Source organism: Watersipora subatra, chromosome 3 (genome assembly GCF_963576615.1).
Source record: "Watersipora subatra chromosome 3, tzWatSuba1.1, whole genome shotgun sequence".
Lineage (NCBI taxonomy): Eukaryota > Metazoa > Bryozoa > Gymnolaemata > Cheilostomatida > Watersiporidae > Watersipora > Watersipora subatra.
In genome coordinates, this window is record NC_088710.1 from 67,279,418 (window position 1) to 67,303,667 (window position 24,250).

The 24,250-nt window shown below is 34.8% G+C and overlaps 2 protein-coding genes across 3 annotated transcripts in view; both read right to left on the reverse strand.

Annotated features, from left to right (window-relative positions):
* Positions 1 to 5,620: 5,620 nt before the first annotated feature.
* LOC137389946 (cytochrome P450 7A1-like) lies at positions 5,621 to 9,275 on the reverse strand. The gene is made up of 6 exons (XM_068076143.1): positions 9,087 to 9,275; positions 7,971 to 8,080; positions 7,681 to 7,863; positions 6,829 to 7,556; positions 6,545 to 6,726; positions 5,621 to 6,394 (listed from the first exon to the last, which is right to left on the reverse strand). The coding sequence occupies exons 2-6, from the start codon at positions 8,054 to 8,056 to the stop codon at positions 6,098 to 6,100; spliced, it is 1,476 nt and encodes a 491-aa protein (XP_067932244.1). The 5' UTR covers positions 8,057 to 8,080; positions 9,087 to 9,275; the 3' UTR covers positions 5,621 to 6,097.
* Positions 9,276 to 11,721: 2,446 nt separating this feature from the next.
* The window catches only part of LOC137389808 (inactive histone-lysine N-methyltransferase 2E-like), a 47,664-nt gene continuing 35,135 nt past the window's right edge, over positions 11,722 to 24,250 (reverse strand). For both annotated transcript variants that reach the window (XM_068075920.1, XM_068075919.1), the window contains exons 11-20: positions 23,986 to 24,081; positions 23,098 to 23,586; positions 21,531 to 21,767; positions 20,382 to 21,014; positions 19,077 to 19,643; positions 18,314 to 18,482; positions 16,837 to 16,941; positions 16,085 to 16,288; positions 13,147 to 13,290; positions 11,722 to 12,386 (exon numbers count right to left, since the gene is read on the reverse strand). In XM_068075920.1, the coding sequence (XP_067932021.1) occupies positions 12,271 to 12,386; positions 13,147 to 13,290; positions 16,085 to 16,288; positions 16,837 to 16,941; positions 18,314 to 18,482; positions 19,077 to 19,643; positions 20,382 to 21,014; positions 21,531 to 21,767; positions 23,098 to 23,586; positions 23,986 to 24,081 (2,760 nt within the window). In that variant the 3' untranslated portion in view covers positions 11,722 to 12,270. The remainder of the gene's footprint in view (positions 12,387 to 13,146; positions 13,291 to 16,084; positions 16,289 to 16,836; positions 16,942 to 18,313; positions 18,483 to 19,076; positions 19,644 to 20,381; positions 21,015 to 21,530; positions 21,768 to 23,097; positions 23,587 to 23,985; positions 24,082 to 24,250) is intronic.

The window sequence follows — 24,250 nt, forward strand, 5'->3', positions numbered from 1 at the left end:
ATACAATTACATGTATGTTCTTATCACTATACACAGCTGCCTACATAAATCTTCCATTAAATCCATTTGCTGGTGTTGTAAAGAACCCAGACTGATCGAAGATTAAATCACCACATCAGCAACATGAATGTATACTATTGTTATACCACTGTGGACACCCATCATTTATACAAACATAAGACTACATGTACATGTATATGCATTTTAACTCAATCAGAACTCCATTTTTGCTGCTAATGTAATGACGCAAATGATATTATGACTAAAATTGACAGGAAACTAAAATAATCATTTCCTATTGGTTTTAAGAAATTTCAATGTGATGCTCAACCATTTGTGGACAGTATTGTATTTTTACAGTTCCATAAACGTTTATGTTTAGTTTACTAATAGCAACAGTGGATAATTGTCCAACAGTCAATGATCTTTGGTTAAAACTGCTTTGGCTGCTTTGGAAACGGGAAAATGATTGATATTGTTATTAATAATTCTTATTAACTGCAAAAAATTGTAATAGGGCACTGGCTACAATAGACACCAACGAAATTTGAATCAGATATTCGTGGCTAGCTAATCGTGTTTTCTCCATAGTTAAATTTTAAAAAACTTTCTAGTCATGACTAGTTTGTAACTAGACTTGCTTCAAGTCAGAGTTGTGAGTTGATTGCGAAGCTATCTGATAGAGGTTCATCTCATGTTCTCAAACTTCATTTCCATTCAGTGAAAATGAATAGTCTCTTTGTACCTTCAAATAGGCCCTGGAAGCTCGTTTCTAAAATTTGAGGACCTGGGTACAAAGTTTATTTTTGTGTAGATTGTCTTTAACTAGAATGCATTGAAAGAAAAGCTTATAGTTATTATTAGCCCATCGTAATGCATTAGGGGGGCTATAATAATATTAAGAACTGCATCCTATAACATTTCTTTTAATATAACACTTGTTTTATGTTATTCTTTGAACTTGCTATAGTAATATTCAACATTTACTAAAAAAGATTACAGCAGCATTAAATCACAAAATCATCCCCTGCAAGCATGAATTTTTAGTTAGATTATTGTTCCAGTGAAGGCACAGCGAAGTCTGCTCAAGCATGACCCCAAATATTGCTAAAATTCATTTTTTAACCCGCATTCTATAATGATACCAAACAAACCAAATAATAGTGCTGCAATTAGGCCTTCATGACTGGATGAGTGAAGCTCCAATTTGCGCAAGTTTTAATATACCCAGATGTTAAGGTCTATGGCAGCCATTACACCATCAAGTTTTGTTCTTCACACTTTTGCAGCTTGCCTTTAGTGAAAAGGGAATGTTCAGTTTTAGAAATACATGTATAAATCTACTGTCAAAGCAAAAATTTAGGCTAAATAAGATATTAGATCACACGATTTCATCACTTTAATTTGGAGCAAAACAAAGCTTTTCAACATATTAAAGTGACAAAATTGGTCTACAAGTACCACAGAAAAATTGTGTATATATATATGTATGTATGTATACAAATACTGTGAAACCTTAGGATATGGCATTACTTGGTTCCGTGGTTAGGATGGTAAGGTGAAATGGCTGTATGCGAGGCTTTTAACGCCTATGCTTTCTCACAATTCTATTTTAGAGAAATACTTAAGCAAAGAAGCCTGTTTTTGGCGACTGCTCAGAATATTTATGAAATTATCCCTATATTTGTCAACACTGTCCATAAGATGACTTGGGAGAATTGTTTTCGGATTTTTGTTCCATGAATCTAGCAAGGTTTCCAAACCAACTAAAAACTTTCAATATTACTACAGATGAATTTTGTTCGGTCTCTCTCTCCGAATATCTTTATTATTTTCAGCTCTGTTTCTATAGTAACCGTATTTTTACTTTTTCTTTTAAAATCACTAGCAACTTTGATTCCCATGATTGATGAGTTTATATTTGTTTAATTAAATTGTTATATAATTAAATTGTTAAATTATTAAATAATTAAATGTTAAATTTGTTAAATATTTGTTATTTATTGTTAAAGTTTGATATAAGCACTAACAAGCACAACATAAATGTAATATCGCACACACTCACACAAGATAAGCGCAATGCAACATTCCACTAAGTTTTTTTAGCCAGCGTTACACAGCGGAAAGCGTCTCAGATCATTGTGAATACCACTTAATGTAATGCGGCAATGTAACGGCATCTTATTAATTTTTTGTTACAGTATAAAGTGGAAAATTACTGTAATCAAAGGCTGTAAAACATAATATCCTTGGGGCGCCATATTCCCGGGTTCCACTGTATATAAATAACTCAGCTTACACTTTAAAGGTAAGCTTGTGTAATTTAGTTGCCAGACAAGTAGTTTTTGACTTTCAAAAGATTGAAGGTTTCACCTACTTCGTCATTAACTGTTGATTGTGACCTGCAAAAGCTATCATTTGAGTAACTTCATTGCAAGTAGCCAGAAATCTATTCATCCCATTTCTGCGTATAACTAAACTGAAAATTTTTTAGTCAAAACAGAAACTCTGTATAATTGTTTTTACCTCCTGCATTAGTTACTTCTCTGTAACTAATAGCTGTTGATTTAGTCTTCTCTTGTTTTGTTCACTGTTTCGTCATACTGTATTAGTAACTAAGTTTTGTTAGTCAAATAAATAGAAGAACTCCTAAAAATACTCTCCTAATGCCTTCCAAATTTATCATTCATACAATCATATTTCCAATAGTACTAAATTGGTTCCTGGTTTTGGTCACTATCAAGCTTTTGCATAACGAACCGTCAATTATAACAACTCACAATGCAGATTTTCGATTTCTGTGTTTTTCTCTATGTTTAAAATCATAGCTGATCATTGGCATTTTAATGCTAAATGTTTTTGTTGCTATTGAAAATCTGTATTCTAGCATGATGTTAAATGTGTTTTGTTTTCAAAAATGAAGATTTTCTCTACGACTACATTAACACTGCCACTATTGCTTCAGGTAATGATTTTACAGTTGCCATTGGTCAATAGGTGCCTGACGTATAGTTAAGATTCTAATTTTAATTCTATTTTATCTATAGTATTTCTCACAAATTGCGAATTGATTGCAGCTTTACAACCTAAAGACTGGCCTTCCACCTGACCACATGCATATCAATGTGTGGGCAAGATGGTAAAATTTTTGAGCTCTAGGTAAAAGGTATCTAGAAGGATGCCTTGAAAGATAAAAAATGAGCCATTGTTTTTTAGTTATTGTATATTATCAGTCACAGTTTTACATATTAAGCACATTTTACACACTTGTCATAAGATGAACAAGGTTATAGTTATTTTTATATAATGTAGATGATGTTAGAATAGCAATACAAAAAACATTCTTTAAAGGATGTTGCCATGCTTCAAAGAATGTTTTTCGTATTGCTTTTCTGACGATGAAAATGCTTTCAATTGGAAATACTAGTCCCTACAAAAAAGCTTTTCTTTTTTGAAGTGCTGGAACTACAAATGCTGTTCAACAAACAGAAATAATGATAATCGACAACTGCTAAGTAAAATCTTATTGCAACTATTATCTTTAATCAAAATATCTTTGAAAAAGTGTTTGAAAAACCAGAACAAATTAACAACCATTTTAATGTGCTTCTTACTTTGTGAACCCACATCGAGTTTAATGTGACGACTAACTAAAATTCGGGTACCATCTTTTCTGATAGTATGGGAGGTTAACTACAATTTTGTGTTTTCAAAAATTAGGAAAACTTGAGAAAAATGTAGTAGCTGTAGTGAAGGTTATCTGCAATGCGATGGGATCATAAAATTTTGCAGATAAAATTTCATAAAAATGGTTTTGTCCATAATTGGTTAGATCCAATTGGTAAAGGCATTGTCGCAAAGCTTTCAAGGGCTGGTAAAACTGTTCATGTATTATACTGATTCAGGTCATACAGGATCTAAAAACATTTATCACTTAACGATAAATGTTTTTATATCCCGCAAAGAATTATCGTAAGAGTTACTGATATCACTTATTAAAAGCATTGCAGCTTCATTAAAACCAAGTGTTCGGATGGTGCTGCTTGTGGCGTCAGCACTAGGTTCAGCATGTTGGTGCTGGTTGGGCGCACTTTTGCATCCTTCATGTCAGGTTATGCTTCCTGTTTTAAACAGCTTTGGCATTAATGATATTTTTAACCAAACATAATGGTCTCTTGATTTCAACTTCCCTAATAGACCATTTCATTAGTTCTTAAACGATTAGTTAGACCATTCTGAATGTTTTACAGCCATCAAATAGTAGCGCCAGTACAGACAAGTCGTAGTACAATACAAAATGATGTATGTGGCATTATTGATCAAGTCTTCTCAACAATGAGGGGGGCATAAATGGTTTGTGGGAGGTTAACAAGCATGCTGAGGGAGGTGTGAAACAGCATTCCTGTCCCAAGTTTGAAAGAAATGCATTGTTTTCCCTATGGGGTTTATGCACCCTTCCAAGATTATAATTGTTTTTATATTCCAACTCACTTGACGTTGTGCCCAAACAGATCAATTCATTTGTCTATCAAGCAGCAGATGGTAGTTATTTTAGTCTGGACAACAACAACAACACCTATGACAGAATCAATAAGTATTTCCTGGGGCTTTCCATTTTGTTAGTGAGATTTCTTTTTAGTTTGCTTCTCCTCCTTTGATTAAAGGGACCATATAAATTTCACATTAGCCAGCAAAACCATACGCTGATAAGCAAGTTTTCATTGGAAGTAATGCAGAGTCTATAATAGTAATTTCAGTTGGAAGGAGTACAATGAACTAAAGAATTTTCTACTCATATTTAAAACTATTGTCGCTGTCAAGCAGCATTATTTATTTACAAATAGCGCTGAGCCTCAAGCATTTTACATTTGGATACCACCTAACTATTAGAAATACGCCTTAATTTGAAGATTACAGTTCGCCTTGAACAAAGCATTAAGCTTGGGGACAATTTAGCTATTCTTTGGCTATCAACATTGATCAGCAAGATTATAAGGCTAATGATGTTCAAGCATTGTTTGGTGAAGAAGTTAAGAGGCTTTCTTTCTGGCTATCAGAGTATGACACAATGTTTCCAACATGTCGTTGCAAATTAGGGTCACTAATTTCACATACTTCAAATTTATTATTGTGGTAATTTTGTGATTACTCCTGCTGCATTTGGACAAGCCAAGAAAAAAGCTTATTCTCAAATACAATCTTTGCCTAGATTAACTATGGAGTAGGCTTGTGACTAAAAGTTTTTTTTGTGAGTCATGACTGAGTAGTGAATTAGCTAGACATTCTTTTTCGCTGCAATAATTGGCCAGATAGAATTCTTTAATGCGCTTTTCTTTGTGGAACTTTCTATAAGGAACATGGTCCTTGCGTGATTAAACCCAAACAAACAACTTCAGTAATTTCCCCCACTGGTGTGAATACATAATTAACAGTGGTGCTATTGCAGCTGTATGATGTATCTCTATGAGGCAATCAACAAAACTTAATAAGAAATTGCTCACGATTCATCTCAATCAATTACAAACAAATTTGGTAAGAAAGACTGTTTAGAACATCTGCAGTTGTAACCACAAACTACTGCTATTCTATGCTAAGAGTGAACTGCTCAAAATGGTTTGTGTTTAGATTTTTATTTCTTGATCAGCAACACACAAACAGATGGAATTAAAACATTGTAATTAGGTAGCACGCTAATTGAGTGAAAACATCTGATGTGACCAGTTTGACACATTGCAGCTTTGAGTCTTAATAAATAAATATGATGGACGAAATGTGTTAATAAATAGTAATAATGCAATTGTCTTAACAGAACATGATATACCTGCCTCTGTATGTACATAATTACATAAAATAATTATTACCAATAATTTAATTAGAAAAATAAAACAGAGTTGAGAAAAGCCAGTTCGTTACCAATGCACTTGACTTGAACCATGCATGTCTACATTACATTGCATATGAAGAGAGATACTACAGTAGGTCTCAGTGACTCAATAAATATGTAAAACTGTTAAAATTGTGCAAGGAAGAATAAAACATAAAACGTGAATATTAGGTGAGTGAAGAGAGCATTGGAAAGCATATGAAGTATGTGTCATTAACACTCATGCTGAACTTGTATCGCTGTTGGAGCATTTCGTAATCGGTATCGCATTTGAACATCATTGGTAGCTGGTACAATTTCATGTCCTGGATAGCTAGTATCAAAATCACAGGTTTCTCCATCTAACAATTCGAAATCATATCGGTGTAGCATTGAGATTATGTACCATTTGGTCTGTAAGAGGGCAATCTTTCTACCGGGACATATCGATCCAAATGGCAAAACTGGATTCTTTAATTTCATGCCACTCTTGTAGAAAGTCCGTCCTATGAATCGATCATACTGGAATTCCTACAACAAAGAATGTCATTGTTTACATAGGCCAACAAGTTTTAAAAGACTGCTTTAAGATATTATTTGTTGCAGAAGAATGTGGTAAAACCTGATCTATCACTAATCAATGACTCTTTCTAATACTTTAGCTTTTTATTTAAATTTTACCTCAGGGCGCTCAAAGATCTCTGGGTCTTTATGTATTGCTGGAGGATACATCATGACTTTGTCTCCACCTCGAATTCTAAAGGTTTCATCAGTGGCAGTGACAGTGAAGTTAACATCTTTCTGATTATGTCTAACCATAAACACTCCACTAGCCATTCTGAATGTTTCCTGAACGAGGCTATCTGCAAGAGACATATTAGAGTTATACAAAATCTTTCGTGGTTCTATTGATTAGTTATACTGCACATTGTTACAATTTTTTTTTCTCCAGGGTAACTACATACCTAGCGTCTGCATGTCTTCAATTTCTTTTGGAGAGATAGTTACAGCTTTGCCAACTTCTGTGGAGTCTCGGTTGTTACGGATTAGGTTATCCAGTTCTTCTCTTACAGCCATCATTGCTGACTTGTGGTTCATCATTTGGTAGAGACACCATGTTGCGATCTTGAGCGTATTCATGTTGATATGTAGGAAGACGAGATTGTGACACTGAATGTCTTTTTCTGAGAGGTTGTACTCACGCAGATACTCCACAGCAGCTTTCAAATACTCGGAAGTGCAATCAGATTGCATGAACTCGCTGGTAGATGGCTGGGAAAAGAGCTTACCTACTGCTTTTGTAGCTTCAGGGAACATCCAGTGAGGAAGGCCAAGCCATAAGTAGCTGAAGTACTTGTGGAAAATCTTGAAATTGCTATGAAAAAGGTGGTAGTTGAAATTTGGCGATTCTTTGTCTTCTCCAAAAATGCTGTTGAAGATGGTTTTGAAGAGAGTTACATTTGTGAGATGGTCCAGACTGTCAGTTTGCCAGTCTGGCGAGATTTGACTATCAAAATCAGCAAATGACTGATTCAGGAGTTTGGAGAAACTTTGAAGATTTCTTGGTACAGCGGAGCCACGTGTGGTTTTACCGATGAACTTTATCATCTTTCGTGACTCTGGGATTTGAAATCCAAAGATATTGCCATTGACTTGTTCTTGAATCGGTTCGAAATCAAAGCTCCTTTCCTTGCTACAATGTTAAAAAATTGTTTTAGTATTTTTGTCCATTATTTAACTGGTAAACATATTTCACACAAAAACACATTGCTTAAAATGAATTTTTATGCCGTATTTTCTCATTGTCCCCGACTTACCTGAAAGCTTCGAAGCTATGTGGATCTGCAATAACGGTCATGAAGTAGTGTAGCATTCTTATGGAAAACACGCTTCCATGTTTCTTTTGACAATCTAATATAAAGTTGACGGAATCGTTGTTAAACTGTTCACCATTTCCCCACAATAGATGTCCAGGAATCAAAGGTGGTTCATCAGTTTTTCTGAAGAAAAAGTTTACAAGTGTAAACACTTATGAAGGACTGATATGAATTCTATATTGAATGAGAAATGTTCAATCATGTATATTAAAAATAATTATATTACTCACCTATTTCTTCCCCAGAGAATTCCTCTAGTTTTGTAGATGATGAAACAAGTGGATGCAACCAATCCAAGCACTAATGATACTATCATGATTGTAGGTTACAGTTGAAATATCTGAAAGAAAATGTAATGTGTTGGTTAGTCAACTATGTAATTGAAACACAAATTTTTTGATCACATAGTCTATAATCAATATTTTGTCGTAAAGTTGTAAACTAGTTAATGAAGACTTTTTAAATTTGCTGGTTCAAGAATTCCCAAATGTAATATCGATCTTCATCAACACCAGTAGTTAATGAAATAGATTATTGTAATCATTAAAGAAACTGAACTAAATTAGCTCTTTCAAAAAATTCAAGCGCTCAACAATTGTTGCCAGAATACATACGCAATCAATTAATAGTAGCTGTTACTCATGTGACAATGTGGTTGTCAAGTTCGGTGGCTTTGTATAGGTTGGTGACTCACTAAGATTACAGCAAATAGTAGGAATTTTTGGCAGTTATTCGTTGGTGTTATTAAATCGCAAACTGAAAGTTGCAAAAAATGCAAAGTGAAATTCAGCGGCTGTTCTTCAATAGCCATAAAGATAAGGCTAAGTAATGATGTTACCAACTTTTATCTATACAATAAAGCAAAGCTAGTCAGTGAGTAAACTTCATGCTCTTGATATACACTTGTCTCAAGACAGGTTATCACAAGCTAATGAGTTTACAACTGTTTATAATTATGGTTAAACATCATAAATCGACAAAAACCAACACGAGCCACTTTCTTATTGCTATTTAAAGGTATCCGGTTGCTCAACACCAATTCTCCCAGCCTAAACATTTTTCATTATGGTTTCCGTTTCACAGCTAACAGTCATTAGCGTGACCGGACAAAAGTATGTTTGGTATTTGTTACTTTTGACTTTTACACAATACAACAATAAAGGCAAAAAATTTTTGTATGCAATGAAAACATTGCTAAAAGGAATTCTCATTGATCGGTGATGATTGACTACATGCCTTCATAAATGCACGTAAGCCGATCAATTTACCGCACAGGGCAGAAATATTGTTGACACCTGGTGTTTAAAAGAAATGCTACCTAAACAGTGTGATGCTTTGGCTCTTACCTCTGTCTAACTATTGATCCTCTCCTTGTGTGATAATCCACATCAATGTCTGTCGATGATAAATATTCTAAAGCAAACGCAAGTATAGTTTGCTTGCCTTTGCCAATATTATCAGGCTGTCTCCTGCGACGAGCGTCTCAAACTTTGCTATAAATAATATAGTAATAAGGTTGGCGCACCAGTACTCTTTTCTTTGCTGTGGCTCACCAATGTTTGAATGTTGTTTCTGCTCATGGCCTTGGCTTTATATAATTTGGAAACCCAAGCTCCGCCCATTTATTGCTCAATAGGTGATTAATAGCACTATCCTTGTCTAAATTAGCCTATCAGCGTCTGCATTATGTAGCTGGAGCACGGATACAAGCGATACAAGCGTTGTGTAGGCAACACATGGTTGGATTATAAGTTCTTGCTGATTAACAGAGCATGATTTAAACGGAGACACAAATATGCTAGGGGGTTTCTTTTAAAGGTTAGGTTTTCCTACTTTTTCAAAAAAGATATCAAGGTTATACAAATGTTTTTCTGTAGGGATTCCAAGATGACAACATTTTATTGCAATAGTTGCATTTAGCATAGCCTATGTTCAGTAATGTTAACTTTTAAGGAGACTTATTGGATTTAAGATTTTAATGTGGTTTGAATAAATTCATTGGTGTACAGCATCTGTAATGATGTTGTCATACAAGATTGGCAGATTGTGTAATAATAACTTTGAATCATGATGTATGTATGTTTGTACGTACGTATGTACAGTGGACCCTCGCCATACAATTTTAATTCTTTCCAGTGTTGGCATCGTAAGGTGAAAATTTTCTATAGAGGTGCATAGAAACCATTAGTAAATATTTAATGGGATATTTACTATGGGTATAGAAACCCATAGTAAATATCTGATGCAAACACCCTCTGGTAAAATCATCAAAATTTTAAGTATGTACTGTGCATATTAAAAATTAGTAACAAAAAATAGCTTTAGTAACTATAGTTTACCTACAGTAACTTTAGTGTATTTAGTGGTTATGATCTGCAATAAAATGTAACATTAATATGTACTATGTGCAGTACGGACTGTAGGGAGTTCTTACCTTCGAGACAAACATATAACATAACCATAGAATTTAGCTTACCAAACACATACATAAAGCTAAGTTTTAGTATGTATATTGCTACACTTCCCCTTTGTCATCAGCTAAAATCTTATCGCTTATCTGTTTCCGGTTTTGTTTTCACTATAATAACTAATAACGAATAACATTGAACTGAGCAAAAGTGAGCATCGAATTTTGTTCATGCGTTTTGGGGTTGGTGTGGAATTTCGGCGTATAGCATATTGGCATCTTTGTTATTCCGAAGTATTCAGCACACCGAGTGCCAAATTTGAACTTTGAGAGAAATTTTTGTTGAAATCGTCTGACAAAAAAATGTACAGCGAGGGCGAAAAAACGTGTTTCATATCATAAAACGAAAAAATTGTATAACAGGGTCATCGTAACCTGATGGTGCACTGCAGAACTCCTCATTGGCACTGGTAATCTTAAACAAAATGTTTTTCGTTACATGTCAAAATAATGGAAAAATGAAGAGAGAAATCAAGAATTATTGAGCGAGTAGAGCAGACGTGCTTTAAAAGTTGGTAATGTAAGGTGTGTATTGCGAAGGAGTCGGAATAGTGAATTGAAGGTTGTATTAACAGTAAGTTTATAAACTGAAATATATAATAGTGGATTTAGTATGTTGATGTCACGAAATAAAAAACGATGTTGGTCATGTGTGTAAAGATAAATATGAATATTTTGGGCGTAGTTTACGAAGGATTTTGAAACCAGTAACACAAATGTGAATATGAACAAGTTAGTTTGGGATAAGGCAATAAGTTTAAAGATGTGATTGTGATGGGTAGAAGTAATACTGGAGCACGTTGGAATAATGCGTGATCAATAGTACAAAAGTCTCTGTATAGATTTCTGTGGTATTTCTGTATGATAGCAACATTACAATCCAAACAAGATTAGTATGGGATTAACTTAAACTGGTTGACAATTGGCTTGTTTGAGAAAAAGAAAGTTGCCTTTACTCAAATTGCCAAATAGTGTTAAATTTGGTAAGTATGGATCACTTTGGCTACCTGCATCTGGTTAAAATATGCAAGGTTAGGCAAGGTTATCGCTACCCCTGCTTTTGTCAAACATCTGCAAAGCTCGATCTGTTTGAATTAGTAGAGTGGAATATTGCAAATTCCGGAATGTAGCCTGTAGAATCATTGCGCTGTGCCTTTTTTTAATCAAATTTATTAAGCTATTTGCGATGGCGAAATCTACTAGTAAATTTCAAATTTGTGTGCTCAGTTATTTATGGCAACAGGAAGGTGAATAATTTGTGGTCTAATCCTATTTTTACTAAAGATGAGACAGTCATTGATGGTGCTAATTATAATGAATCAGACCTCGGAAATGTGTTAGAACAACAGTTTGTTTGTTCAACTACGATACTATATCATAGGATAAAGCTTTCATTATCTTCTACAATTCATAGGTGTGCCTGTTAACAATCCATCATTCTTCATAAATTAGCTTGCTTTTGTCTCCTCCGCCCTGCCCAATTCCTTCATATTACTCACAAGCTTTAACAAGTTGCAATATGTTAAATAGTTGTATTTTCTAACTATACAACCAGGTGTTTATGCCAATAGATCACTTGAGAAGTATAACATGAAACATTTACTTTTGCAAGTTCAAGTTATCTGGCAGATAACAAAGGGTTTAAAATAGGAGATCACAGTGTGATAGAGAGAATTAAATAGAACCAACCAAATAATTATGTCTAATGCTTCTAAAGTTCCAAAATTCACTGCCCAAAATATATGCGTATTACAACTCTGACAAAAGCAACATACTCCATATTTCATACATTGCACATGCTTCAAAATAATTCAGTTATATACCATATATACATTATTATTTACAGCGGACAATAATGCATTTGTGTACAATAGAGTATACAATTGTAGCAAGAGTAACTGGTTATGTAAGAACTAGATAACAAGTTTAGTTATCCGGGTATCTACAATTAACTATTAGGCATATCCCAGATTACATAATTAGGGTAAAAAAATACAGCAACCATGAAAATGTTGCAATAGGGCGTAGAAAAAATCACATTCTGTAGTTTTTTACATTAATGGTTATCTGTATTTTTTTGGTAAATCAAATTGCGCGATTTGTCGAGATCCTGAGATTTCACGATTAGCTATTGGTGATGACAGAGATTGGCCAAGCATCACAGCGCCAAGGGAACCTTCTACAACGATAAACAACCATTACATTCATAAGAGAAACTAACAAATTCATCTATGATCTTCAAACTGCTCAAAATGGCTGTCAATCTGCTACTTAATCTCATGTGAAAACAACAGAAATAGTATTTTCATATAATCCGAGCATTTTCCCATAAGAAACAATAAGCTTTCACTAATGCTACATGAAAATTGGCAGTTGCAGACCACAAACAATAATGAACAATGCAATGTGATAAAAGTCTATCTAGAATTAGCAATAATGCAAGAGATTAAAATTGCAATTCTAAAGAGTGGCCAGTCAGATAATCTATGTTCTACCAAACCACAAATATGCAATTTTGGTCAACATGTACAGAATCTCATTCCTATTTCCCAAAATACCTAAACCCTGAAGAGAAGATCATTTCTATGAACTAATGAATTTGCTAGGAAAAGTAAATAGGTGAAACCTTACAAATTAGAAACGTATATCATGATTTTCAATGCTTCGTAAGGCTTCAATGATCGATAATGAATAACACCTGCGAATGTTTGCCAGTATCATGCATTGAGTGGTAATCTGTGTAAAAGATGTGATGAGTTAATAAAAGAGATAATGAAAGGAAAGCTGATGGTACGAATATTTACAAATACACTCAAACAAAGTTTACGAATATTAAAAATTAATGATGAACAATCATTATGGTCAGATGTTATAAAAAACAAGATTTTTGGGATGTGAAGATCATGACCAAATAACATAAGCTAAACGGAAAAACTAACGTTTCAATGGCACTGTTGGTTTCTTGGATGACACTGATCCAATAGAATCTACATTTCCTTGTTGTAATGGTGATGCCACAAGCAAACTGTCTTGAGGAGAAGAATATTGATGATTCTTCTCAACAGATCCAGAGCTCAAATCACCTGAACATTCCAAGATAAACATTTTGAAAAGATTAATATTGTAGTCTGGCATGAACTTCCTAACCATTCAATGTCTAGTCCTCGATATCAGGTAATTGCTAATGTCTCACAGTCTTATCAGCCATACAATCAAAGCACTATCAGAAATTCCTGTAGTTGTAATGATACAAAGGTTGTCTAATCAATTCAACAGTTATGATATGACTGGAACTTGTTACTCGACACAAGAAAGCTACGTGAATCCTATTTATAAAACAACGGCTAGCGCTGGGTGAGCATGTGAAGACACACGCCTGATTCCAATCAGCATCATCATGAAGGCTGCAGTGTATCCCCAACATTTACGTATAGTAGGTATAGTGACTTCTTTTGATATATCTAACAATGCCATATTCATACAGGTTTTCTTTCAGATAATCGCACTACAATTGTGAAAAACTGAGCAGTATCTGAAAATTTTAAAACAACTTCATATAAAATATATTCAATATGAGTGAGTTTTGAAATTTCTCATTACAAAAAAACAATTATGGAGTGGTTAGAGAAAAAGAGTGTCAAGACTAATGTAAAAAATAAAATGTAACTATCTCATAAAATTTTTTGGAAATTTGAAGTACCCATTCCAAATTTTTTTTAACCAAAAATAATTTTAAAAACCATCCTGCAACCTGTTCAACTAATCTAAAAGGTGCACTCATGCAATAGTTGAAAAATGAAGTTTTTAATAATGGAAACATCATGTCCAAATGTTCAAAATATGACTACAAAACATTCAGCATATGACGACAAGAATTTCAGAACACTAGGCAGAAAATTATAGTTTTTTATGGCCCTCTCAATATATGAACATTAAAATACTGTGGGTATTAACAAAGAAATTGAAGGTTTTTAAAACTAACATTAAATGTGTTTTGATTAGTAGCTTCAATTTGGTGCCAAATAATTTTTACAACAAATATTCATCAACCACACCATTAAACTTTTTATGAATTAGCTGCAAAATAGAAATTTGGCAGGACTTACTATTTTTACTACAATGCACACTTGTAACCTGTAAAATCATAGCCGCCGCTTTGACTAACAGAAACATGCATATTTTGTTTTTATAAAATCAAATACAATTATTATTGATTCTGTAAGTTGTCACATTGGCAGAGTTTTGTTTGTCAACAGATTTTCTTTGTAGAAAATTTTGGATCTTGCAAATCCAGTAATGTCAAAGAACAGGCTTCTGGTCACAGAAATATATAGAAATAAAAATATAGAGAAATATATAGAAATAAAAATAATGCATTTCTCTATTGCAATAGAAAGGAAGCTAAAGTGTACTGGTCTGTCGGGCTTAAGGTTTTGGCAAAAAAATCCTACATCATCAATGCAGCTTATTTAAAATTTAAGAGCAGCTTATGCAACATAAATATTTCATGGGTAGTTAGCTACCTGGGCAAAAACCTGCCAAACAGAAGAAATGCCGCCCTGCTCTGATCGTTCCATGTCATAACAGTTATGTATTCAATTCTAGTAAGGATTTTATGAAGTTTAGAAATATATTATAAACATACTATGCTGATACATTGCTCGCGCTTTTCATACTAATTGACAATTTTTGTTGTGATTATATGATCACAACACTTTGGAACATATACTAACGCCTCATTTATGCCACTTTCAATTACCGGTACTGTCTGTTTTTGTTTCTCTGCTTTGGAATTGTGCATGGCTAAGATCAGGTGACAGCATACAATAAGAAATCGCCTGAATTATTTAACACATGAAATTTACTACAAACGTAAACGTTCAAAAACACATCGAAATTCAATTTTAGGAGACATACAAGCATTCCCACAGTACTCAAGCAAATGAAAATGAACAATTTTCATTGAAGTTTTACAACATGCAGTCATCAATAAATTTAAGAAACTGGTGCTCATCAAAAATCAATTCAAGAACTTATCGAATCGGTTTCATAAAGTTTGAGAGGATTGTCGTCTTTCATTTCATATAGGTTATAATAGAATTATCAGGCTAGGTAAACTTGACCAGTCTTAAAAAATAAGAAAACTGGATTTTCCAATAATTTAGTTTTGCCTGAAAATATTTTCATATATGCATTGAACAGTGCAAACGTTATGTTATGCCTTCGTACAAGATAAATGAATGAATTTTATCAAGGCCACCCCTTTGCATTTGAAGCAACAATAATTGAGGTTTGAGAAGAATAACTTACAAGCTGGTTTAAATAGTGATACGGCGAAACAGGTTACCTTTGGATGTCAAACTTAGTTACAACCACTGCCTTTACAATGCAGTTGTCCTTTTAAACTTAAACGATCCATAAATTTTTTAGGCCATACATCATAATTTCCAAGCAAGTTGAAGCAGTAATTTGTTTGCTCTTCAATATTACAAAGCAATGATGGATTTCATGGCAGTGTAGCAGCAATGTGACCTACACACAAGCACCAAAAAGGCTAAACAAAAATGTCACAGAGCCAACTTATGCAATATGTGCAAACATGAGCAGTAGGTGCCAAAAACAAAGGGTCTGCAAGATGGTATAGCAGCGCACTGGAGAGCATAACATATAACATAATGCTATATGCCGTGAGCACATACAATGCAGTTGACGGTTATGACTTGTTGGCTAAATATTTTTACTGAGATAATCTGGCTGAGTGGGAGAAAATAAGAAAACTCCAAACAGGGGTGCGAATGCAACACAGCAATGACATGAAAATGTCAATATTTTCCATTGTTTTGATAGAGTACATACTACATGCAGTTTAGTTCTCACCATTAGTTTCTGAAGGTTTGTCGACACTATCTACAACAATCTCACAAGAATCGCGGGTAACATGACTATAATTGGCGGCTTCTTCATCCAAACTGATTCTGCTGCTACCAAGGTCAGTAATGGTATGCGCTAAGTTTTTACCAATTGATGGTGGAGTGGGAGGTGGTGGCGGCGGAGGTGGAGTATCCCTTCCTTTGCTATTGCCTAAAATGTGATCAAGAAGAAACTGCGTTGAAACCAACATCTATGACACCATTATATGACACTCCGTAGCTAATGGAATGAATTTGGTAATTATAATTAGTCTGAGTTACTTAGTTCATAGCTCACACCTGTGGAATGTGACTAATCCTGATCAAGTCTATATAAATTCCGCTGAAAATGCAATGATAGCTGGAGAGAAATGAAGTAAACAAATACTGGTTTTAAATAGATTATATTTCAAATGCCACATTCAAACTTATTGAAGCGGGACACTTGGCAACCGACATAAAATTTGAACATATGTTGAGATTGCAATTGATCTATAGAAGTTTTCTACGTAAATGCTGTCCAGTATTTTAATTGCTATAAGAGCTAGGATAATCATATTTAAACCTTCAACCGTTGCATAATTTAAATGTAATAGTTTACTAATTGAGAATAGATTTAAGTCACATATGCCATAATGGTTATACACAGCAAATTATAAGCATCTGGCCTCAAAATTTGAAAAATCACGATTAAAAGTTATATTTGCTATATGTATGTACCTTCATGTTTCTCCGTGTCAGAAGACGACGCAAATCCAAATTCAAGTTTCAACCTTTCATCGAGACTTAATGCTGCTTTCGCCACAATCATATTCATAGGGGAATCTTGCAATAAAAATGGTATATTGGCACATAATTCAGCTTTTTCAGTGCATACTCCAAAGAAACAATCACAAATATTTTTAATCCTTCATTAGGACTTCTTGTTAGTTTAGTGTTTGATATTTTCCAGTCTGTTAATTGTTGTCAAAACAATACTCAGGCAAAGATATGAATTTTAATTCAATTAAGGGAATCATTATAAGCAAGTAATAAATATGTCCAAAACCGGCTAAACCAAATATTAAAAAACTTTCAACGAATCATAAAATGAACTAATAGCCATATTGCAATTTACTAGGTGAGCTTCAATTGCGATATTCATGTTATCATTCTGTTACAAAAACTTCCAAGTGAATGCATTAGTTTTTAACAGTTTTGCTTCATGCTACACATTTTAACCGATGAGAGCATTCATTTAGTGTGACAGAGCGCTAAATAAACTACTGTTTCTGAACTGAACGCTGTCACCAATATTCCTCCCACAATGCAATGCTAAATATGGAGCAACTCTTAGAATCACAACTGAAATAGCAAATGTGATTTGCGAATTCAAGAATGAAGTATTCAAATGCCAAAAGTTATAAAAATACAAGCAAAAGCTAACACGTATACAACCAATTCAGAAAATTCCAGAATTCGTTGGTCTCTTTCTGGAATTTTCTGTGTCAAGTTCCATGTGAATGACTCTATATGGTATTGTATTAAGGTGATCCCAATGCTTTTTTGTAAACAAACAAATATCATCAAAAATTAAACAAAAAAAATGCTTAGAATGATAACTGCTATATAATAAACAGAATACAGATTAACTAACATATAGATTTTGAGACTAATCAAATGCGCTAAAAGAATGACACGAAGACAATTATTTGTAGTCGCTGTGAGCAAGGACAAAGCAAAAATACCACAAAGGTTAGTACATGTCGCTAAAGCAACTTCGCACACCAGTGAATTATTAGTTGCAGAAAATTTTATTTCCTATTTTTTGTCAGCTTTACCAAAACTTTTATGATTTAGAAAAATACAAAAAAAATTTATTCAAGTAATTTTTTATTAGGCTTACCTTAAATAAAGACATTTTGGTCGTAAAACATGATATGTGGGTTATGATCAAATCATACAAATTTTTTTTACAGAATTGGTTTTCCAACTCAATTGATCAAAGTTGTTCCCTGAGTGATTGATAATCATTTTGTTTACATAGCTTGACATATGATAAAACCTAACAGAACATGGAATGCAGGGTAAATTGCAATGCCTCTTTACTCCATTTTGAGACATTCATATTGATGTGTGAAAAAAGAATTGATATCATCAACAAATACAGACTGAACTGAGTTTAACTTGCTTATTACAACATATGTGAAAACTTTACCTATTTCATCAGCAAACAATGGCAGGGCTGGGAGGGCAACAGGCGCTGCGTGTTTGGTCGCAAGCGAGCTAGTGTTTGATAGTGGTGTTGTTGGTGCGCTAGCTGATGTGAAGCTATCAGGTTTTGGAGGCTGGATCTGCATGCGTTTTCTGTATTCAAGCAGTGACACCTAAAATATTACATTGGTAAAACATATCTGTTGCAGTTACCAAAAGCGTGATACACACAAATCCTGTCTGGAAAATGGCTTGTCAAACTAGGCTTGGTTTCTTGGTATGATTAATGCTCAGCTTGAAACAAAATTCAGGTGGTCTGCGAACAGATTGCGGATGAAAGACTGTCATATTTCGGTTATTAAAATATCATCCTTTAAGTATGATTTATGAAGAGGTGACTTAAAATGGAAATAATTAAATTTAATAATGTTAACACGTTGGAACTATGTAATCAGGTGTGATGTGGTCAAGCAGTGATTATCATTCTCACGCTTAGTGGATGGATGGCAAATATTCATTGCTGGCTAAACAGCGCATTAGTATTATTAATTAATGCTAAATACATAATTTGAATCAAGGGATTCATCTTCAACCGTTGCTTCCAGATGGTCATTGACTACTGCACATCAGATTTGCTCAAGTTAAGTATCTCTAAAGGCTTGTGCGGTTGGCTTGAAGCATGTGATCACAGATTATTAATATTATATAATCAATGCAAATTTGACAGTTATTAACTGCAATTAAAACATCTAAAAAATGGTCCTTACCTTCTTTTTAGATGGGGGAGTAATGGGTGCAAAGTCTGCACTACCACAAGACTCCTGATTAAGGGTGTCATGCACCAGGTTGCCTTCAAAATCCTCCTGCTCATTCCAAAGGCTAGAGCGAGGTTTAGCATCGTCCACTAAACTCACTGCTCTCCTCATGTCTGGGGGATGGCTAAGGTTTAATAATCGAGCTGCTGTCGATGAACCACCAAAAGAATTGTGATTCTGTAACAAGACTGAGGCCTCGCCTTTTAAAGATTGTTGAAGAGGGTATTGATTGTTCGCCGATGCTGCAACTTCAACGAGTGCAGGAGATAACCTTTTAATAGGTGATTCCATTGAAGTTTTACATTTTGGGGATGTTACTTCATGTTCGCCACTGCTGGAAGGTATTTGCTGCATCATGTCAATAAGAGTTCGTGGTTCTCGAGGCGACAGGATTTTAGAAGAACTATTTACATCATCCTGGTTTTTAGAGCATAACAACTGATGCTTTATTAGCGGACTTGATATCTGTTCATGGAATACATCTCCCACTAAGGCTGGACTTTCATTACTTAACACTATCTACAATGTATCCCATTAAGCATTTGATTGATACATCAACATAAACCACAAATTAATTCGCTAAAAATTTTTGAATGAAGCTGACACCTTGAAAAATAGATTTAGATAGAAATTACGTAAGTTATGAACAAGCGAGTAAAGCACCTGTATTTGCTAATCAGTTGCCAAAGGAATTGATAATCACGCCTGCAACAGTTGTAAAAAATGCAATCACAGATTGACTAATGTGACCAGGTGGAGGCTTTTAAAGTGAGCCAAAAGCCATTATCTCTTTATGCTTTACTAGGATAATCTGCCACATCTGCTAGTTACATTCAGTAGCAAAAATTAGATGAGATTGCATATGATCAGTGATATTACGAACAATATGTTGACAAAGGAAAGTTGATAGGTGAAATTGAGACGAATTGGTATAGTCTGTAGGGAGCAATTAAACCACTAAGACAATGGGCGAGTGTTACATCACCAAATACTCATTATGGAATGGGGTGAGGATGGACTATTGGGAGATATACACCTGTCTTGTTCTAATCTTCAAGTGTTCTTCAAGCGCTATATTCAGTACTAAAAGGTAAATTGGGAGTTCAATGTCTTTGTTACTTCTTACAAACCAAATATACACGCGCCAAAGTTTTCAGACCAAGTAACAAACTTTAAAAAGCACAAAACTGTAACAACCCTTTGTAATAGCAAGTATAGCTTGCACATTTTAGGTCAGCAGCTGAGGTTAAGTCTTACCGAGGAAACCTCTGCAGGTATAGGACTAGCAGATGCAGAATTTTCAGTCATCGGACCAGATTCTTCTGTTACATCTACATTTGATTTGTATTGTGGGTTTTTAACATATGAGGCATCTCCAGCCCCTTCATGTATAGTTTCAAGTTTAATATCAGCGCGTTGAGGTGAGAGCAGGCGACAGTTCACCGTGAACTCGTCTTCTCCTAGAGTCTCTTTCTTCACAGCTTCCTGAGCATTGCGATTTACAAACTCTTGCAGTGGGGACATTGGAGAAAACTTAGTCTGTGACGCCTCTGGAACAGTTGTCTGGTCAGGGCTAGCTGGCCAGCTGTCTAGTGAGACGGACTCCCTAGCTACACGTCGTTTTTTCAAAGGTGTAACAAAGTCTGAAGAATGATTGAAAGCTGAAAATATGGCAGTGTGGTTCGGGCTCATACTAGTACTCATACTGTTCTCGCTTGTGGTAGCAGTATCAGTAGATGTGTGACTTGTGACTACTGGAGTGCTAGTTAAATCCGCTGCAGGATTACCCCCGACCATAGAAGGCGCTAGAGATGTCGATGTCTGTTCGCTACATGGACTCAGCAATACATGATTAGAGCTATCTTCCTCCATTGCCTGCTTCAGCCACCTCTGCAACATGGAAAGATATTCCCATCAGCTGAGTCTTTACTCAGTGCAGGTGCTGTTTCTCATTACAGCAAATGGACATTTAGAAAATGGTTAGGTGGGAAAATAAAAACTCTTTTAATACCCTGGATACCTCCTGTAGGCCCATACGAAGTCTCATGAATTAAGCTCCTTTTTCTTACTTCTACAGTTTTTCCTTGTACATATATGGACATACATGTTAAATACGGCACAAAGCTATTACAGTAAAAATGTCACCTGCGTCACACAACAATGGCCATCATGCAAAGATAGTTACCAGATTAGTCACCAATAGTCAACATCATTGCCTAACAGTCTAACACAAACTAGTGGTGGAAGACCAGTATAAATTCTGCGCCATGCACAGTTAGAAATCAGTTGTTAAGGAAACGATTGAACTGTGTATAAAAATATATACATGTATATGTAGCATTTTATAAAAGAAGATTATGTGCAAGTTGTTCACATAGCCTTGTCAAATATATATCATAAACAAACCTTTTTAGCAGATCCCATGCTAATGTCAAGTTTACGAGAAGAAAGGACGGGTGTAGTATTAGATTGTGCAGTATTGGTTGGCTGATTGCTGCCTGTTATGCTATTCCTACGCAAGTGAGCCCATGAAGAGCCAGGAGAAGAGTTGGTTTTCACAAAGTCCATGCTTTCACTTTGTGAAACAGAAACTGTCAAGGGTTTGTCCAATCCTTTCTCATTGTACCACTCGATTAGCAGGTGCTAAAACATAATCCATGGTAAAACAAGAAGAATCCCAAGATAGTAAACCGATGTATATGCAGTATGTTCAGAATATCACAGCTATTATTCATCAATACTCTGATGACACCCATGCATTCATAGTGACAAGCTCATTTTAACCTTTTAACGAATATCAAAGCTAACGGTTTTGGAGATCCGAAAGCCTTTATATAAAATCGGTGACATTTGAACTATGCAGCAGCTTTTCATATATACTTATATTCGTAGTTTAAACCGAGCCCAAATCATATAGTCCTGTACAAAGCATGTTGAATTAGTCATACAAAAGTTAGCAACATAAAAACATTTGTTGATACGCCACAAATTTCGATTGAATGGCATTTTTTAATACAAATGTTATAACTGACAGAAAAAAGCTGACTAACCAAACAAACACTAAGTTCAACATTCCTGTAAATATTGCATATAACGTGTTAGCATTAAAAATAAAACATTGCATCATGTTGCAGAATATTCCCATACATACCCAACTACAGCAAATCAGTCTCAATTACTCTTATACCATAAAATCAAATAGTCTGCTTGATAAATATTTGGCTACTGCAACTAATTTTTATAAACAGTTGCTTCAGCATCCATTTTTTTCAACAAAAATAGGTGGTTTAACTAAGTAGAAAAGCTAAAATGAAATTTCTTGTTTATACCAGTATTGATCATTGCCATAGAAGCTAGTGAATAGATTCAATAGGAATAGCTGATTGACACTATGTACAACAATGCAATACATGAACAAATTCTCATACTATAAAAATAATCCGCTTTCCCCATTTTCAAAGCTGGCGAGCAGTCTACTTTAATACAAAATTAAACTTTTCATAAAACCGGCAATACATCCGCCACACTCCAATACCAATTTGATTGAGTTTTTGGACCACGTCCAAACCGTAGTTCACTAAATTTAATGGCAATCGCACAGCATATAGTGAAATTATCAAAAGTCAAACGTTTGACTAAATACTGCTAAAATGGTGCACAAATGCTTGGAACATTTATTAATCATTTTGCATCCTTATAACAGGTTTGTAGTACAAATTAGAAGCATTATCTCGCAATTTATTGGTCTTAAATGCTGCTGGTTTTTTAATGAGCTCAGAGCCAATGAACAGAGATTAATTGTCACATAACATGTTTTCAGTATCTACACCAGAAGAGTTAAAAGAGTGAAATATTATTGTGGTTGTACATGCAAAAATAAATTGTCTCCTCGTTTACTGAGGACAGACAGCACTTTTAAGATGCCTACTCAACAAAACAGATCTAAAAAAACTTTAGTTGTTGTAGTATATACCTTTTTTGTTTTGGGGAATCTGAATGAAGTTTCAGAAGAGGGAACAGTGCCAGTAGCAGTGCTACCAACCTCCCCTGGAAGTGGCACCTGGCAGGTGCTCTCATCAGATTTACAATTACTATTTTCATCAAGTTCGGTGTCAGTTGTCGCATCACTAGTGGCTGTACTGCTAACAGTTCTTCGTCTAAGCGCGGGTCCACTTCTATTACGCTTTCTTTTGGCTGCCTGAACTTTGGGTGTGTTTTTGGCGCGATGAAGAGACGTTGTTTTCAAGTTTGTTGCTGTTTTATTGTGTTGATTGCGGTGCTTCTGAGCCGACACAGTTGCTGGCTGCTTTGATTCTTTAGCAGTCTCTGGCATCTTGTGTGATAAATTAGGAGTCTCTTTTTTGTCAATACTCTTTTGCAACAATTCCTTGCGCTTCTCTTCTCTTTTCTCCATCTTTTCAAAAGCTTTCATGTAAGCCTCAATTTTTCTGTCTTCTCTGCTCTGTTATATCATATTACAACATTTTAGTTCGTAAAAGTAAAGCAAAAGAAGAGAGGGGCTTCCAATGCTGACTGGCTATTAAATGAAACTGCTACTACGCTACCAGAAAGTATTTTTTATCAAGTGTAATAAAAAAGCTACCAGTAAATAATTTAACAGATGAAATGAGGAGTGAAGTAGCTGTGTGTTAAATCATGCATGGCAAGCGCTCTCTTTCACACATCCATCACTAGTACATACACCTGCCCAATTACCTCATGGCAAGTTATCAAGATTGTTAAAATATAGCATCTTATCCAAGATGATTTTTTGCTTGGCATTTGAATTTGTGCTACTAATCTATAATCTGTAGTGTTTGACACAAGTTCACACCACAATTGCTCAGCACACTTAGCTTACCAGCCTGCGTGCTTCCTCGGTTACAGCTTTTTCATTAGCTGGAGACTTTATGCCATCTGACCGAATCAATTTGTCTCCGCTTTGAGATTTGGAAGTCTGCAGTGATAATGCATAATTTATATACGTAATACAACGCATACATTTATTGCAATTTATACAGTTATAATCAAAATTTGGCGCAAGTTGTACACTGAAGCTGGTAAGTCTATACTCCTGCTAAATTTGGCAGAGACCATCCACAACTCTAAACAGGTAAAAGCGCAAT

What these genes read in the sequence shown, in the direction of transcription:
- LOC137389946 (XM_068076143.1), bottom strand. Translation starts at nt 8,056, where the DNA reads ATGATAGTATCATTAGTGCTTGGATTGGTTGCATCCACTTGTTTCATC. An exon ending in ATTCTCTGGGGAAGAAATAG is followed by an intron (nt 7,864 to 7,970) that starts GTGAGTAATATA and finishes CTTTTTCTTCAG; the next exon opens with AAAAACTGATGAACCACCTT. An exon ending in TGAAGACATGCAGACGCTAG is followed by an intron (nt 6,727 to 6,828) that starts GTATGTAGTTAC and finishes TGTCTCTTGCAG; the next exon opens with ATAGCCTCGTTCAGGAAACA.